We start from the raw sequence: 18,245 nt of genomic DNA, 5'->3' as shown, positions 1-18,245 counted from the left end.
TATGGTGAACGAAGAAAAATTAGAAATAACGATATTGAAATAAACTGAAAAAATGTTGTTATTAAGATTGATTTTTCACCGATTGTTCCTATGACTATACATATAGTGTAAAATCAATTGAGATTACTTACATAGATACATAAATTCCAAATTTTTTTTCAAAAATATGTCCCTAAAATAAAGTTATTCTACCGATCGTTCAGAATATCATAAAAAATAATAAAAAAATATCTTTCTTGGAATTTCAGTAGGGCGGAGAGGGCCCTGTCGATTTGTCTCATCATACTGATCATATGTGTACTTATAACATAGCGTCTACCACCCCTCCTTTTGCTTGTTACAATATTTTAGCATTTACTATATTAATTATCCCATTGGGTACAGGTTATACAAATTTGCCAGAAAGTAATTTTTTGTAAATCTTATTAATTGTTCATACGATCTTAAACTGAGAATCCCAAATTTGTAGAAACTTAGACATTTTTCGAGTATTGTAAGTGTCTCATCGGAAGCTCATTTAACTATCGTAATGCCCATGATAAACTTAAAGCGCACACTTGTCGTTGGCCGCTCGAAGAAAACCTCCCCAAGAAGGAGAAATTAAAGAGAAGGCCGCAAAACGAAATCCGTGCCACCAAACGTGCCACACACTCAAAACTGTTCTGCATCGTTATGTTTGTTAACTTCTCGATTTCATGCATGCGATTGCGACCCTCACTCACCCTCAGCACGACCCGAGGGCAGGTGTATTTTGTCAAAGGCCAACCCAAATATGTACCCAAAAGTGCGCAAACAAGCAAGTGCGAGAGCGACGACTGCCACAGCTGACTGCCAGTCAGTCGGCGCAATACTTGTGGGAATGCCCGAAGTAAACTTTCTCACGATGCGCGGGCAGCCGGCGCACCGGCTGGCAAGTGGTGCGTACGGGTGGTGGTGGTTGCTGCTCGAACGAGCGTCCGTAAGTGTAACGCAATGTCGCGCCAAAGAGGAAATGAGGTCTTGTGTGCGCACGAAAGGAAGAGCGCAAAAACAGACAGAACGAGCTAAGAAGTTATCTTCGTCTGCGCCGAAGCTATATACCCTTCACAATCTTGTTATTACTTATTGATTGTAGAGCACATTATATAAATCCTACTGTATCTGTACTACATAGTTTTCTTTAATTGCATTTGGACAAATGTGTCAACAAATATAATGTAATATAATAACAATAATATAAACAGTATAATATTGAAATTTATTTTTATTTATTTATTTTTAAATAAATGTTTTTAATTCTATCCGTCATAAAGGCGGGTCGGTGCATAGTTTTAATGCGTTAGTATTTTAAATGTGGGGGGTGAATTCATTTGCTCCCCTTCCAACATATTCCTCAAAATTAATATACCCTTGCACTTTTCAGTGAAGGGTATAAAACACACAATGCCATCGCCAGCGTCATCATCAGCCTTCTAGTAGCTATTGTTGTTGCTGTTGCTGTCGTTGTCGAGATTGGCTCTTTGGCTTACGAGTAAGTAAGTGAGGACGGCACGCATAGAGAGCGCGTACGAGCCGTGTGTGCAACAAGCGACACAGTGGAGGCGCAGGCGCAGGTCGAGGTCGCTTCGCTGCTGGTGGTTGTTGCTGGTGGTTGTTGTTGCTGTTGAATTTATAGTGCGCCGGCTAACAGCAACGGCACGAGAGAGCTACACAGTGCTGGGGAGAGAACGTGTTATGAGATTGAACACTGAACGAAACGTTCGAGGAAAAACAAGAAGTGATTTAACTGCGATCGAAACGAAATGCAGGAAAAGGTAAACGATGTAGGAATTTTTTTGAAATGATCAAACAACTAACTCAGCTCTATGTATGTATGTATATAATTCATATCTATAGTTAGTATAAGAAAATAAAACTATTTTCAACACTTGGAGCTATTCATGATTTTGATTTATTGGTAGCCTAGAAAATGATTATTTCAAAGAAGCCTAAAGATTTAAATAATTAAATATAATTTAACATAATATACAGTAGTTAGTATAACTAAACATTACATTAAATACATTTTACATGTCACATTAATATGGAAATGCCTATTAACATTAGTACTAATAGAACAAGTAAAATTTTAAAGAAATAACCTACATCTGATCCAATCAGTGAATTCTCACAAGCAACAGGCTCTATCCCAGTGCATTGCTTACCTCGATATATATTGAATCGTAATTCAGCTTGATCGGAGTTATATTGCCTTGTTGTCATTTAAATTGACCTAACGTTTCGAGGATGATTCTACACACGGGAAGTTCCAGCTCGAAAGTTCTGAGGTAACAAACATGCAAAAATGCAGTCGAATTGAGAACCTACTCCTTTCCAAGTCACTTTTATTCATATTCGAAAAATTCAGTTTGAAAAAATGTATGTACTATATAAGTACAAGTTAGGGGTTTTGAAATCGCATATTTGCCAATAATAGAAAATATCTTATACCTACAATTCCCAAATATTTTATATGAATTGTATTAAAACTTCCACCATATGTAGAAAGGGTAATTATTTAAAATAAATGTAAATATAGCTCAAAAACAAGAGACAATGCTGCAGTCGAGCAAGCCCGACAGTGTAATACCCTGTACCCAGGTAAACTTCCGTCACTGAGTTATATGCGCCCAGAGCAGAAGTAAAAAGAGGAAGAAGAAGAAGAACGAACTTGTTGCTGCAGTTTGGAGGGTTGTACTGTAGAGAATTTGTTTCGCTAATAGCATTAACCGAATTAGATTAAATTTGAAACAAAAGTAGACTATTATGTATAAATTATTTGTGCTAAGTTTGGTTAACATTTGAAATGTGGACGGTATTGACGAAATTCTGTAGCGGGGGAAGGGGGGGGGGGGGTGGGGAAATTCCAAAAAATAAAATAAACTCGTCCTTTCTCGGCCGTAGGAGTATCTGGATACCAACTTTGGTTATTCTAGCTTTTATAGTTTCTGAGATCCTTGCATTCATCCAGACAGACGGACGGACATGTCTAAATCGATTTCTCTCGTCATGCTGATTCAGAATATATACACTTTATGGGGTCGGAGATGCTTCCTTCTGCATGTTACATACTTTGCACAAACCTAATGTACCCTTTGTACCCTACGGGTACAGGGTATAAAAATTGAAAACATACTAAGTTAACATATTCAATAGATTATAATCTCAATAATTATTGAGGAAGCTAAGCTAGTGTTATGAAAGTACGATTAGGCAAGGATATTCAATTATAAAAGAAAACGCCATTATATTGTAATACAATGATTTCTGCATTTCTCTCAGTGTAGGCTTCCGCTCGCGTTTGTCGTTGGCTATAATTTTTGATGTTGCACACGTGCAACATCAGCAGAAGAGGCAGCGACGAGTGAATCTTGCCACAAGCAGAGAGCCCCGATTCCCCGATTGATGCTCGTGCGTGTGTGTGGCGTCGGCGTCGGAGTCGGTGTCGACAAAACATCAACGTCGTTCGATCGTGCCTCTTGGTGTGGTAGCAGTTAGGGGAGGATTTTGCAAGTGTTCAGCTCGTCGTCGTCGTTCTCGGTTTTGGACGCAGAGCAGCTACAAAAAGGATCAGTTTACCTTACGGCAAGATCATTTCTCAAGCGACTACCGTGCAGTGAACAGCAAGAGCAGCATATTTGCTCCTGTAAGATTTATAAAACTATTTCAACTTGTTAACCTCATATACATAGAGAGAAAGTAAAAAACTCAACATGGCAGTGGAGGGTCAAAGATTTATGACCAAGACGCAACACTATCGCAAGGTCACGAAGCCGTTGCTGGAGCGCAAACGACGTGCGCGCATGAATCTTTATCTGGATGAGCTGAAAGATCTAATTGTGGACACGATGGATGCGCAGGGCGAGCAGGTTAGCAAGCTGGAAAAGGCGGACATACTCGAGCTGACGGTCAATTATCTGAAGGCACAGCAGCAGCAGCGTGTGGCCAGCAGCAATGACAGGAGTGCATCAGGAGGAGCAGCCACGCCTATTTCGGAAGCCAAGCCTCCGCTGAACTTTGACAAATTTCGTGCAGGATATACGCAGGCGGCCTACGAAGTCTCGCACATATTTTCCACAGTGCCTGGCCTGGATCTGAACTTTGGTACTCACCTAATGAAGCAATTGGGCCATCAATTAAAGGATATGAAGCAGCAGATGCCAGAGATTTGTTCCACACTCAACGAGGAGCCTAGCGAGCCTGTTAATCTATCGGAGCGCAGACAACGTTCTCTATCGCCCCATGACGCTGTTGTGGATGCCAATGCCTTGGACAAGGGCGACGATGTCTGGCGACCTTGGTGAAGGGCGTTTAATGTTTGTTACCTCAAGCTTTACTCACATATTTGCACATCGAGCTTTATTACCGTTTAGTTTGTAAGTTATGTCCAAGTTTTCCAAGGTTTAGTGTGAACATTTGCCTCATTTTTATTATGATATAGTACGAGTATATACGAGTATGTAATTAGCTTTTTATTGTTTATATGATGTGATGTTCCTGTGATAGATTTTAAGTGCGTATTCTCTAATTGATCTCCACTAGCCCGTAAATCGTAATTTATTTCCTATTTGTATGATCTGAACGTTAACATGAGCTTCCCATTTAACATCGAATCTTCCACTATTTTTAAGGAGTTATCATACCTTAAAAATTTTTTACATAAATAAAATAAAATATGTATACTCATTTTTCAAAAAAAAAAACACAACCGCTTGAAAATTTCAATCTTCGAAAAAGTTTTTCAGCTTCATTCAAAAATTGTTAAGCATGGTTGAGCAAAGGTTTCCAATAAGTCCACACTAATTTCAGCAAAGACAGCAACCAATCCAAAAACTTGCTCAAAGGTCTTATCTCATAAAAAAGTGGTGAACAGGGTGGTTTTTCTAAAAGCAGTATTTGTTCCCTAAAGAGTCAAAAAAGTTCCATTCAACTTTTACGCCTGATTGATAAATTTTGGTTTTAAAATCATCCGTAAGTGCTCGCGAATTTTTGATGTTAATAGTTAAAAGAAATTTAATTAAATCGCCCATATCTATCTATCTCATATCTATCTAATGATTGTCATTGATAAGCTCCGTAACTACTTAATTGACTTTAATCAAACTTCACATGTATCTGTAATTAGGTCTATCTTAAGACATAGCATAGTTTTTGTGTTAGTTATATATCGTTTGAATATCATAATTACAAATTTAGTATTTTTCAGAAATTTGTCGTATTTTTTTATCAAAATATTTTGGATATGTACGTAGTTAGTTCTTTAAATGTTGAATGAAAGTGTTTGTGTCTGTGTTTGCCGGTAATAAGAAGTATTCAATTATAATTCTAAAAGTGTTGATAAAATACTAATTTTCTATATATTCGTTCTTATCTACTGAAGGCTGAGGGTAAATCGGTAACGCTCATTCGACTATAAAGAAAATACTTTGAATGTTATAGTTACGACGAACTGTATTGCGATTCGATTAAGGATAGAGTATGCAAGGTATATGAGTGCAGAAATTGTTGAATAACATTGCTTGCCTCCACGTCTCTCAAATTTTGATGCAAAATTCAATAACACCATTCATTAGAAGATCGAAAATATGTTTTAATAGTATGCTATGATGTCTGTAATTAGAAGCTTTCAAATGTCGAAGAAAAGAAAAACATTTCGGTCACTTATCGATTTGGAAATATTTTGAATTAGACAACAACTTACTTTAAACGTTATACTTTCTAATAAGACGAACCTTGTTTAAATATTAATTAATTAGAATTGAATGAATTATAACTTAAATATATACTTTCATATTTGTAAATATTTAAAAATATAATTTTTTAACGAAAAACTAGCATATAACAGTGTCAAAAATCTTTGTCCAATTAAAATAAAAGCTAAGTCAGCATACAAGTATTAAGAGGCAATATACATACTTAATTGTGATCATGTAACCACCGCCCCACAACCCGTTATCCCACATTCATATTCTTGCAATGACGATTGTCTCAATTACAAGCACGTATACCTAAGGCTACATGCTATCCTTACAAGTGAAGTGTGTCCACCGCGCGCCAAAAGACTCGCGTGTATGCACACGAGTAGAGCGTCAGCATCGCTTGGCCCCTTGGCCTCCTTAGAAAGCGAGTGAGGCCAAAAAGGCAACAGAGAGCCAAGCAGCAGCAGCACATTCGACGCACACGAGCATTTTTCCCACAGGATCATAAATGCAAGAGAACGTCTGACTGGCACGAATGCGCCAACAAGTGCAGGACGAGCCAACGATAGGCGGGCGACGGACGGCAGGCGGACGTGCTGCATTATAACAGGACCCGAAACTAAATACCAACACTGCAAACTGAACAGGAAGTCGTTGGTTGGGCCACTTTCATGGAGCGAACGGGAACGCGTTCCCACGCCAGCAGAGCCGTCGACTGAGTCGGAGCTGTTAACACAAATGAGACGGCATAAAGCATAGTTCATTATCCTTTCATTCGCCAGCCTCATACATACTGTATGTGTGTTATGGTATGTCTGCCCAGATGTGCGTATGTATGCATAGGCAAATCATAACACAAATCTAGAATCCAAAACGAGCAGCGACGACAACGGCAGCTGTTCCACGAGCGACGACCAAATTGCAAAATTCCCATGCCTTCTTCATACTGAGGAGCCGAGCCCCGGACCTTTTTTCATTTTGAGCAGGTGAGCGAAAATATTGGTGTGAGAAACCAAGGAGGAAAGTGTTTCCCACGATGCAGCGTACAAAGCAACGACAACGATCCTGCTGCATGCACAGATCCTTGCTCCCTTCCCTTGCTGCCTCCGATAAGGGTGCCAGGGCGCACTCAATATAGGGGAACAATAAGAAAGCGACAAACAATAAGAAGCGAATGTCCATTGCAGCGTTAAGAAACGGAAGGGTCGAAGACCAACCCTCATTTCGAGACGCTGCACGAAATGCCGCCACAGAGAGCGAGATAGGGATGGAGGCATGTCGAGAAAGAGAGCAACACGAGCAACGAGCAACGAACAGCGAACAGCGAACGAACGAATGCCGAAGCATGGGGGTTGCTGCTTCGGTATAAAAGCAACTGGACATGCCAGAGCAGAGCACAAAACGTCTTGCACACTCAGAGGAGCAGCAGCTCAAGGAATTGCATTTTTAAAATACAAACCACAAACACGAACACGATTATCTACAAGAAAATGTCGCTACAAATATCAGAGATGTCGAAGACCTACCAATATCGCAAAGTTATGAAGCCCATGCTGGAGCGCAAGCGGCGCGCTCGCATCAACAAGTGCCTGGATGAGCTGAAGGATCTCATGGTGGCCACCCTCGAGTCCGAGGGCGAGCACGTCACACGCCTGGAGAAGGCAGACATACTGGAGCTCACCGTCACCCATTTGCAAAAGATGAAGGAGCAGCGTCAACTTAAGCGCGCCAATGGCGACAAGAGCATGTCTCCAGCTGAAGGTTTCCGTTCCGGCTACATACATGCGGTCAATGAGGTCTCCCGATCGCTCTCCCAACTCCCAGGCATGAATGTCAGCCTCGGCACTCAACTGATGACGCACTTGGGACAACGTCTGAATCAACTGCAGCCGGCGGTAAAGGCAACAGCAATGCTACCCATCACAGCTCCTCTCTCCGTGCACATTGCCAGCCGAGATCCCTATTCCGTTCCCATCTCACCAGTGTCCAGCTATGCGGGCAGTCCGAACTCCAGTCTGGCCAGCGCTTCACTCTTGACCACATGTTCCAGTGCCAGCATCGATGTTACGAAAATGGAGGAGGTCGACAGTGATGAGGAGGAAAATGTGTGGCGGCCTTGGTAGAAAGGGGAGGGGAGTTAGAAAGAGAACATTTTTGTCGTGTCTTCCAAGTCTTTGCGACTTAGTTTTAAGTAAAAAGCTTTAAAGTAAATGAGGCGCAGTTCATGTGATAATTATGTTAAATTATAAATTAAATAGCAACAATTGAACAAAAAAAAAAAAAACTGTGAACCTATTTCAATACAATTTCAGTACAATATTTGGTGTCATCTTCGGTAGTCGGTGGTGTCCCGAATGAAGAGGCAATGTGCTGCCCGTCTACCCGACGGAAGTGTGCGGCCTAAACTGCTGCAACGATTCTCGAGGGTTTTGCGCAAACAAAAACTTCTTCGTAAAAATTCTTCGTAATTTTTTTTAACCTAGAGGCTTAATCCAGATTCCCAAATATCAAACAAGCAACAAAAGAAAGCGAAAGAAACAATCAAGGGTAAAAGAAAACGCAAAACGATCCCTCAGCTGGACACAATGGGCACTCATCATAAGTCGAGGCTGAGGCTACCGAGCGACTGACGCGAACACGTGTGCACACAATAAGCCGAGGCCTACAAAACACGAGAAGCCCGACAAAAAAAGGGAAGAGAAAACATAAAATTACAGATTTATCTTGGCGTGTCTAATCGAGTTACGGTTACGACAATGTCGAACGGACAGACGGACGCAACACACACGCAAAGAGAAATGTGGCCAAGACAAATCGAAAAAGGATCGAGTCATCCCGTCAGTGTCCGTCCTTTTCTCTTGGTCAGCGTAAGCGAATTGGAAAATGCCTGTGCACAATGAGAACTAGACATGGTCGAAATCAGGGGCCAGATAATTGCAGTGTACCTAAGTAGTTGGCTGTCCTCCTAGTTTGTCTGTTATCTGCACAGGATATCAACGATTAAACTTAACACTGTACAGGCGACCAGCTAAGATATTTCTACGATTGTTTAAAAAATTGATTGGGTTATACATGATTTAAGAAACCAGTTGAGGATGTTGGGAGAGTTGGGCTCCATTTAGTTTTGTATGAAGTAAAACTTTTTAATTCCTCAGTGGAATGAAATGGAACGCACATTTACAGTTCGGATTATTTTTTGGAAGTACCTTTAAATCTCTTAATCTCAATATGTCTAAAGCTACGGTTGAGAAGGACCTACTTTGTTCGGTAACATCATTTATTTTTTAAATCTACAAGTAAGCAAAAAAAAAACGGATGTACAAAGTATTAGAGTCGTAGCCTTCATAGCAACTCAAATTTGAGCAACAAAAGAATTCCTGGTCGTGTAGAAAATAGAGCCTCGAAATTCCTCATATATATAGTACTATATATCAACACCGGCCTCTGACCTTTTACAACCACTTATTTTCTTTAGCTCGCGTCTGTATTAAGCGCGCAGTGAGTTAACTTCATTTCAAATTCTTTGTGCTTTTTAAGTAATTTGTCCCGCGATTAATTGCGCAAATGTTTGTTCTTGTATACATCACATTTTTTTCCACAATGCTGACTTATTTCGAGGAATTCGATAATTAAACATTTCGTCGAAACGAACAAATTCGAATGGGGATGGCCTGTTTTTTTTTAGCTTTTACAAATAGGCCTTAAATACCAAATATAATAGAAAACTATATTTTGGTAGAGAATTATTATTGATATAAATTGAAATAATAATATACACATAGCATACTTATACAATTACACGTATTTGCGTGCAAATTATTTGCATGTTTGACCACACATTTATAATCGTTATTGTGTATAATGTTATTGTTGGAGGGACACCAAACGAAAAAGTATCCGATTTAAGCCGCTAATGAATATACCTATATGGGTCAGAAGGATAGGTTCGGTAGTGCTGTTGAAAATATGGGTTTATAGACATTCATACTCAATTATATAAGACGATTTGGAAATTGATTTTGTTGCCCGCTACTTATTTTTAGTCTTCTCATGAAAGGTTATTATTATTTGAGTCGAAGCTGAACGATTTCCAATTGTCTGCACATTATGTTTGTAATAGTTTCTCCACAAAATAACTTCTACACTACACATATGTATGATGATTATATGCATTCAATTAATTAATAACTCAAACGACTCTCTGGTTGAGACAGAAAGAAGTTAAAATGTCCATCGTAGCTTTAATCATAATTTAAGCACTTACCATAAAACATATTGTCAACATAAAATAAATTAAATAAATAATAAATTGCTCTGACATTAGGACTCGTGCCCGACTACTAAGACTTTCCACTCTCGGCGTGCGTGACATTTTGGAGCGTGCATAGAAGATAGGCCCGCACCTCTGCGCTTGACCCAAGACGCACAAGCAGAGACCAGTAGCTGCGCTATTAACAATCGATGTGGCAAAACTACAACAACAACAACCACACAACAGCAATACCAATGAAATAGTTACAACAACAACCACAACAAGAACCAATCAGGGTCCCTCAGCATAATTGCGGAATGACAACAAGATCGCAGGACCAAAACAAGACAGCAGGGCAAAAGGAAGGAAAAAGCAAGTATACTCGTATGGTATGGTAATACTCGTACAATTTCCAGAACCAGAGTAAAAGGGAAGGCACCACCAACTTTAATATCAATGCAAAGGCTCAACAAAAGATACTTAATCTTAAAGGTAAACCCGATGAATGATGAACGAATGTGTTGCGGCTTGAGCGCAACAAAAGAGTAACAGTGGAGAGGAAGACAGGCGAGGGGAAGGGAAGGGAAGTGAAGGGAGACGGAGACGGAGACGTTGTCTACGTAACCGAACCCCGAAATGCTCGAACGCAAGCCCAAGTCATTAAAAAATACAATACCCAAACTGCATACGAATAACTCGAAGGGACCCTGCACGCACACACACACACACACACACACTCGCACAATATAACATACATACATGTATGTAAGTATGTATGTGTGGATGTATGCACGCATAGACATACACATACATACAAGTAAAAAATATCAGAAGCGAAGATCGTGAGAAAATGGTTTGGAACGTGGTTCTCACACGATCGACACACCTGCCCTTTTTTATATGCTGCTCTGCGCAGCCCCGTCGACCACCGACCGGAGTTCGACGTCCGTCCTCTGTCTTTTTAGTGTGTGTGTGTGTATTTTTGAATTCAAGATACAAGACCACTTACGGGCAAGATCACGACCGACTGTCCAAACCCGAAGCGAGTGCGCGGCCCAAGACGTCGCAACGTTCAACATGAAAGAGAAAAGCAGCGTGTGGCGCGGCGGTAAGGCCGAGGTAAGAGTCAACGGCGCACGGTCGCTGCCGCCGCCGCCTTGCCGTGCATTGGCCAACTTTGTAATGATTGTGGACACACGATCGTTAAGTCAAGCTTAGATGAAGGGTAGCGGCAGCGACGTCGGCGGTGCCTGCGACTGTGGCAGCGACTGCGGCCTGGCCTGCGGTTCGGCGCATGCGCAACGTTTTGTCGAACGAACTCAATTTAGTTTGTTTATGCCCGAATGGTGGGTTGCACACACACACACACACAGACACACTCATACCCACTTTTATGTTTGTATTTATACATACATACATACATACATACATATGTATATAGATGTGTATGTACGTGTATGTATGGAACCACACTTATGAGGTGTGCTATTGACTCTGTAATATCTTTAATATGGGATGTTGTTACACTACATTGGCACACGCGCTTGCTGCCACTGGACAGCCACCGACCGACACAAGCAGCTTGCCTGCCAGTGTGGAAGCTTTCAAGTTGTGTATATGGAGATATAGTATATGTACATATGTACATATGTATGTATGCTTGTGTGTGGACTTGTCTGGGTCTTGGATTGGGTTGCAATGGGTCGCCATGGGCTGTAAGATGTGCAAAGACTGCTGGCTGCAGCACGAGTTCTGCATTCTGTTATACTTGTAAGCTTAATACGAGGTGGGTCTCAAATGTTACTTGCTCACCGAATAACAGTTCCATTTACGCTTTATTCGCACCACACTTAATTATCTATGAAAGTGATAAGGTCGGGTCCAATACGTACTATTATTTCGATTGCAAAAACTAAATCACTTTCTTATACATAAGTAATGCTCATACCTAATTCAACTTTCATCAGATTTTGGCGATTTTACAAAATTGTATTCGATATTTGTCTTGTAGATCATTTAATAAGAAGTTAACTTATAAAGAAATTCGAACATTTGCTTTTAATGGGCCTGAAAAAAGAATTACCATACCATAGAAAAAAAATTACTATTCGTGCTAAATGCAAATGTCAACATTGAATAAAGCATATTTAAATAGTTAAATATTTACCCTATTTTGGAATTATTTACCGAGTTTTCTTTCATCGAATAAAGCACGACCTTGCCAGTGAGCGGCATTTTCGATTCAGTATTCCATTCCATCTTGATCAACCATCGTTTTTGAATAAAAACTTTCAATTTTCGTTAAAATATACGAAATCAGTGTGTGTCGGTTTTGTTTGTACAAAAATAAATTGTTATGAAGCTTTCGAAATCTTCAGAATATTCGCTGATATTTGGGATAGCAATATCTAGAATAATTTAAATTGAATAATCTTTTAATACGCCCTCGTACTTTATTAAGTTGGGGTCTTAAGCTCACTTCAATTTATATGTACATACGAGTACGCATATTTTAATGGCTGCTGTAGGTGGCCTGTTAAGAGTCGGAGCTGGAGTTGCTTCCAAGATAAATGGAGAGCAATTAAGCCTAATGGTGTTCGCACTTTAAAAAAAAAAATAAAATGCATTTTGATTTAGAAACCCATACACATCCACATATTTAGAAAACGGTATTGCCTAAGCATCGTTTAATTCGTATATTGTAATACCCTTATTGAGAGAAATAATAATAAGAATAATAGACTAAATGTTAAATGTACCTATAGGAACATATACTTGGATACATTTGATTTGCGGCATATCTTTGCACCAGGCTTCTTTTTTACATATCATAGAATATACTACATAACACTCCTACATCATATAAACAGGATATGGCTTAAAGGATTCGTAAGACAGTTGCTGTAACCTGAAGATGTTCCATCATTTGTGGGTTGGGAATGACCAAATGAATAAAGTGTAGACATAAAGGATTGTCGGCTTATAAAAGTATATTTATGTTTTATCTCATACCTGATATCCAGGAAAATATCTTGTATTCTATCAATTGAAAAGCAAAACTATGAAATACTACTCCGAATATAATGGGGCTAATATTGTTGATATATGTAATTATGTTTAGTGGGTACTGTAATTTTTTTTTTGGTATAAGCTCACGCTTAAGTGCGTAACATTTATTAACCGTTGAAGTCGCGCACAAATTGAACATACTTGTATGTATTGAACCGTTATTGATCACCGTACAAGAGCGATAATAGCAAAGAAAACAAGAAGAGCGTTGTGATGTGCTGACGAACTGGCGGACAATAACATCATTATCAGCAGCATCCAAAGAGTGTGAAGTTATGCCGCCAATACGAACACAGTGGTGTAGGTTAGGTTTGAAACTGATGTTGGGATTACAATTTACCAATATTGTATGTTAATTGAATTGTACTTTAAGTAAAACGCGAATTGTGACCAGGGGAAAGTACACCTTCTTGCTTAACACGGGGATCCTGTAAAATGGGACAAAAGTGAGTTAAAGTAATCCGCTGTTTTTTTTTTTAAATATTTTTCCGTCTTACATGATGTTTTAAGCGTGTTAAAAGAGAAAAGGTAACGAATTGTTAATCCTGTTAGACCGATTTCGCACTTAAAGAGATCGTGTTAAGCGAGGGGTAGGTGTACTTATAAAAGCCTCTTCTGAGGGGACTTGCTGCCAAAGAAAAAGCATCTTTAAGACAAAGTAGCACAAGAAAGCTTACCCCTAAATGCATTTGATTTCTAGGCTTTTCTTAAATTCAGCAATAAATAAATCGAAGAATTGTCCCCAGCTAAGTTTTGGGCAGACTACTTCACTGTTTGCTGCCCAGTTGCTGGCCAAAAAAGACGAAAATTGAGAAGAAATACGGTAAGTTTTGCGGTCTTCATGTGCCATTGACGCATCACACAAAATGTTACGTGACTAATCACTTTTGGCAAAGATTAACATTAACAGCAATCAGCGCGCATCAGCGGGGCAGTGTCAGCATACATATACTACTCGTAGAGTCGTACAGAGTCCAAGTCCAACCCAGAGTCAGACCTATAGAGTCATAATCACACATATGTATGTTCGAGTGTACATGCGAGTATAAAGTAAGTGCAATTGTACTTGTGCACACAAATAATCCGTCAAATTTGAAGTTCCGTAACGTAACTGACAGTTACGCTCAACCATCATTATTGCTCTACTCACAGAGATACTCTCGACTCTCGACATTATGAGCTTAATTTGCCCTCTCCCCCCATGTCTGTCTGTCTGTCTGCCAGTTTGTCTTTCTGCGGGCACATGTGGCAAGCGGTCAAGCGCATTTAAAGCTACGCCTGTCAAAGCTTAGACAACAACAACAACAACAACAACAGCTATAATATGCACAATGAGTTGCCATTGACAGGGCCGGCCCAGGCAGCGTCTGCTGACAGACGAACCGCAGGTTCTCACACTCAAAAGAAGCATAATAAATGACGCTTCCTAGAATTTAGTGTGTTGTGTTGTGTGGTGATTTGTTGTTTTTGTTTTTATTTTTGTTTTTAGTCTGTTTTTATTATTTAATTGCGGACAGCGCCGGCGCAAAAGGCAAAAACAGCAACAGCAACAACAACAACAACAACAACAACAACAACAGCAGCAACAGAAACCGTCATAATGAGGCCAAGCAACGCGCCATCAGCAGCAGCTGACGGTCGACTGTGTCGAGTGTGGGAAAATATTTAGCGACTTCCGGCTGTGGTTTTGATTTCTATGAAGTTTTTATTATTATTTTAATGCTCGGCTTGGGCTAGGGCTTGGGCTGGGGTTGAGGTCCGGAAAGTGGCGATTCGCTTTATCAGCAGCGTTCACTCAAATGACGCACCACAGGCGGTTGTGAAATATTTCTTACTACCACCAGTATGCTTGCAAGAATTTTCTGTAGATCTTTCGCTGAAAATGCTAAAATAGAAAGAATATAAAGATAAAGGTTTTTTTTTTCTTTTCATAAATTGTCTTTATTGGTCTTTAATGTCTTATCCGACATTTATTGCTACGCTACATATGTATGTACTTCCAGCCACATAGGAAGGCTCTAGCGGAAGTGGAATGCTGTCAACTCCAGCGCCAGTGCTCCACTGTTCGAGTGCTCCAGAATTGCGCATTTGCCAGCCAACGAGAATTGTCGCTTGCATGGGGTAGCTCAGATGATTTGTATTCCAGCCTTCTGCGGAAGGCAGCTACTGCTTTACCACTTCACCAGGGACGCCACATGGAACCGCTGCTGTTGCTGGCCTCACTGGGGGCCGGACTGCAGCTGCCGCTCTCCATGCTGCCGCATTCCGATGGCGGCGGGGTGACCAGCACCGGCGAAGAGCTGCCAGCAAGGGACACTGTTACGGAGGGCGCTTGTGTGAGAGGTACACCAATGGGCAGGGTGGGCACCACCACCTGCAAATAGTTCAGCCGATGTCCCAGATGACTCATCAGCTGTGTGCCCAAATCCACGCTGACGCCGGGCACAGCGGCCAATGTCTTGGACACTTCATTTGCCGCATGCACATAGCCGGCACGGAAACTCTCGGCGATGCTCAGCTTGCTGTCGTTACTGCCGACACCAGTGGCGCCTAATCTCAGTTGCTTGTGCGCGCGCAGCTTCTTCATGTGCTCCACTGTCAGCTCCAGAATGTCGGCCTTCTCCAGGCGTGTAATGTGCTCGCCCTCCTGGGTCAGGCACTCGACCATTATATCTTTGAGCTCGTCCAGGCACTTGTTGATGCGGGCGCGTCTCTTTCGCTCCAGCATGGGTTTCATCACTTTGCGATATTGATAGGTCTTGGACATTTCCGTTTCCAGCACCATCTTGAGATCTCTGTCACTTGTATGAGTATGTGTGTGGGTGTGTGTGTGTGGATTTATTTAATTGATATTGTATTTGCACTTCGAGGTAATCCACGGAGCGGTCTTTATTTCACTTCTGCTCTGCGTGCTCTTGCCGTTCCGAACGCTACGCGGTCTGAGCTTTGAATGATTCAGCTGAGCTGCTTGCGCTGGGCTTTATATAGCCTTCCACTCTGTGCGCAATGCCAATGAGTGCGAGCGAGTCGATGTTTTTGCCTCGTGCTCGGCTGGTTGCTGGTGGTGGCTTCTGTTTTTTTTTCAGTTCTTTTTTTTTTGTGTGCGCTGCGCCCCCTTCTGTACGTGCCGTTCATAGTCGATTGAGTGTGTGTGTGTGTGTGTGTGTGTGAGGCAATAAAATGACTTGAGCTCTGGCTGCGCCTCTATATGCATGCACGTATGTATGTATGCATGTATGTGTGCGTGTGTTTGTGTGTTGAGTTGTGATTGTTATACCGTGGGAAACTGTTTCTTAGCCGATTTCCACGACGACGACGACGACGGCTGACTGGCCTGCCTGCCTGACTGCCTGCCCGGCTTGCCAGCCTCTGCCCACTCTGCATTCCCCGCTCGCTGGACTTCTTCTACTGATTGTGCATGCTTGGGGTCTTGTGTGCGTCCCTCTGTCCATGGGTCCGCCTTAAGAGTCACTGCTTTGACTTGGCAACGGCAACGACGGCAGCAAAGCGAGCACATGCCTTCCATCCATAACAAGATGTTTGCATTTCAATTCATTTGTGTGTGAGTGTGTGTTATGTTTTTGTATGTATGTATGTATTTATGTATGTTGTTGTGGCCGTTGTCGCTGGTTTGCCATGTGCCTGCCTGCCTGCCTCTGCGCCCCTTTGCAGTAGCTTATGGCACGCTGATAATTGTGGAATCGTCATCGCGCAGCATTTTTTAACGCTTTATGGATCATTGATTGGATCGTGGCTTCGTGGGCCGGGGCCGTCGCTCGTATAGCCTGCCACTGCCACTACCATTGCCCCCCTCGCTACCACCGTCCCTCTACCAAACCATAGCCCGCCACTGTCCATTTGGTTCGTCTTCGTCTCTTGCGTTTGGGCTGGCGCAGGCGCAGGCGCATGAGCATTACGCTTTTCGTTTACATGATTATTCTTGATTGCCGGTTACTTTGCCTGCTGCTGCGCCAACTCTGATGGATGACGCTGCTAGTTTGCGACGTTGAGACTTGGCTTTGGGTTGTTGGTTCGACGTCGGAGTCGGAGTCGTCGATGTCGATGGCGATGGCGATGTCGTTTCGCTTGGGTCTCTTTTGGTTCATTCTATTTGTAGACAATTACCGGCTTCGCTTGGCAAAGTATTTTATGCATGTGCGACGTGTTGTATTTTTGGCTTGTGTGTGCTTTGGCATTAAAGAGCGCGAAAGTCAGTTACGATTGTTGTTCTTCTTCTTCTTTATTGTAGTTGTTCTTGTTGTTGTTGTTGTTGTTTGTCTGTCGTGCGGTGTTGTGTTTAGCACACGCTATAAATGTTATGGCTCGATCGTAGTTGCAGAGTCGCTGAGTTGGGGTGTTTTGGCTATTTGCTCGATTTTTGTCACGAATCAGATACATTTTTAGCATGTGCCATAAATACATACATACATATTAATATACATCGAACGCCATTCAAAAAGCACTCTATAACCCTCAATATCATCCAACTAAATGTATGAAAACACTTTCTCTCCTCTTATTTGAAGCCTTACCTTCTATTGCCTTTTTGCTCTTCCCCTAAGAACGGACTCAATGACTTACATACAAGTATTTTCTCTCTAAGGCCAGTACGTCCTTTGCAAGTGGCATAAACCACCTGAAGGATCAAGTATTTGACATCTCGAATAGCTCTCCCATCTGCTTTTGATTAATGAACAGAGAACATTCGCAATTTTGAATTCGAATTCTGATATAAGAGAAAGGTGAGGATTAATATTACCACTTCTTTACTAAGGATTTTGATGAATTCCAGTTTGGGTCAAATCGAACTTGTTTAATGCTAGAGATACTATAAAATAACTGTAGCAGAATGAAAAGTAGCATATATTTTCTGTTAAGATTGAAGTTTTTGTCACTTAAAGTGACTTCAACATCTAAATACACTCACGTAAATTTGCTTTTAAAACTGATGCTAATATTTAACAACATTCGTTTGGGTAATAAAGCGGCAAATGGAGTTTCGGAGGGGTGCTACTTATTCGAGAGGAACGTAATGTAAATATCTTTAGTGCTCACTCAAAGTCATAAATACGCTTGACTATGATTCATATGGCAGCTATATAGTGTCTAAAGCTGACCAACCAACTCGCCAAACAATCTCCGACACACACTCGTACACATAATGCTGCGGAGCTCGAATTTCACAACTTTTAATTAGAAGTGCCGCC

The 18,245-nt window shown here is 41.2% G+C and overlaps 3 protein-coding genes across 3 annotated transcripts; 2 read left to right on the top strand and 1 right to left on the bottom strand.

Annotated features, from left to right (window-relative positions):
• The first annotated feature begins 3,731 nt into the window (after positions 1-3,731).
• On the top strand, positions 3,732-4,322 carry LOC115625446 (enhancer of split mdelta protein). Its single transcript, XM_030520494.1, has 2 exons — positions 3,732-3,957; positions 3,994-4,322. Exons 1-2 carry the CDS (start codon positions 3,732-3,734, stop codon positions 4,320-4,322), a joined length of 555 nt encoding a protein of 184 aa, XP_030376354.1.
• Positions 4,323-7,207: 2,885 nt separating this feature from the next.
• Positions 7,208-7,840, top strand: LOC115625371 (enhancer of split mgamma protein). The gene has a single exon (XM_030520407.1). The coding sequence runs from the start codon at positions 7,208-7,210 to the stop codon at positions 7,838-7,840; it is 633 nt and encodes a 210-aa protein (XP_030376267.1).
• A 7,153-nt stretch (positions 7,841-14,993) lies between these two features.
• LOC115625298 (enhancer of split mbeta protein) lies at positions 14,994-15,962 on the bottom strand. The gene has a single exon (XM_030520313.1). It carries the CDS (start codon positions 15,821-15,823, stop codon positions 15,218-15,220), a length of 606 nt encoding a protein of 201 aa, XP_030376173.1. The 5' UTR covers positions 15,824-15,962; the 3' UTR covers positions 14,994-15,217.
• Between the last annotated feature and the right edge of the window lie 2,283 nt (positions 15,963-18,245).

Source organism: Scaptodrosophila lebanonensis, unplaced genomic scaffold (genome assembly GCF_003285725.1).
Source record: "Scaptodrosophila lebanonensis strain 11010-0011.00,11010-0021.00 unplaced genomic scaffold, SlebRS2 tig00000072-arrow-pilon, whole genome shotgun sequence".
NCBI lineage: Eukaryota > Metazoa > Arthropoda > Insecta > Diptera > Drosophilidae > Scaptodrosophila > Scaptodrosophila lebanonensis.
Note: the sequence above shows the minus strand (reverse complement) of the source record. Positions and strands in the feature narration are given on the sequence as shown.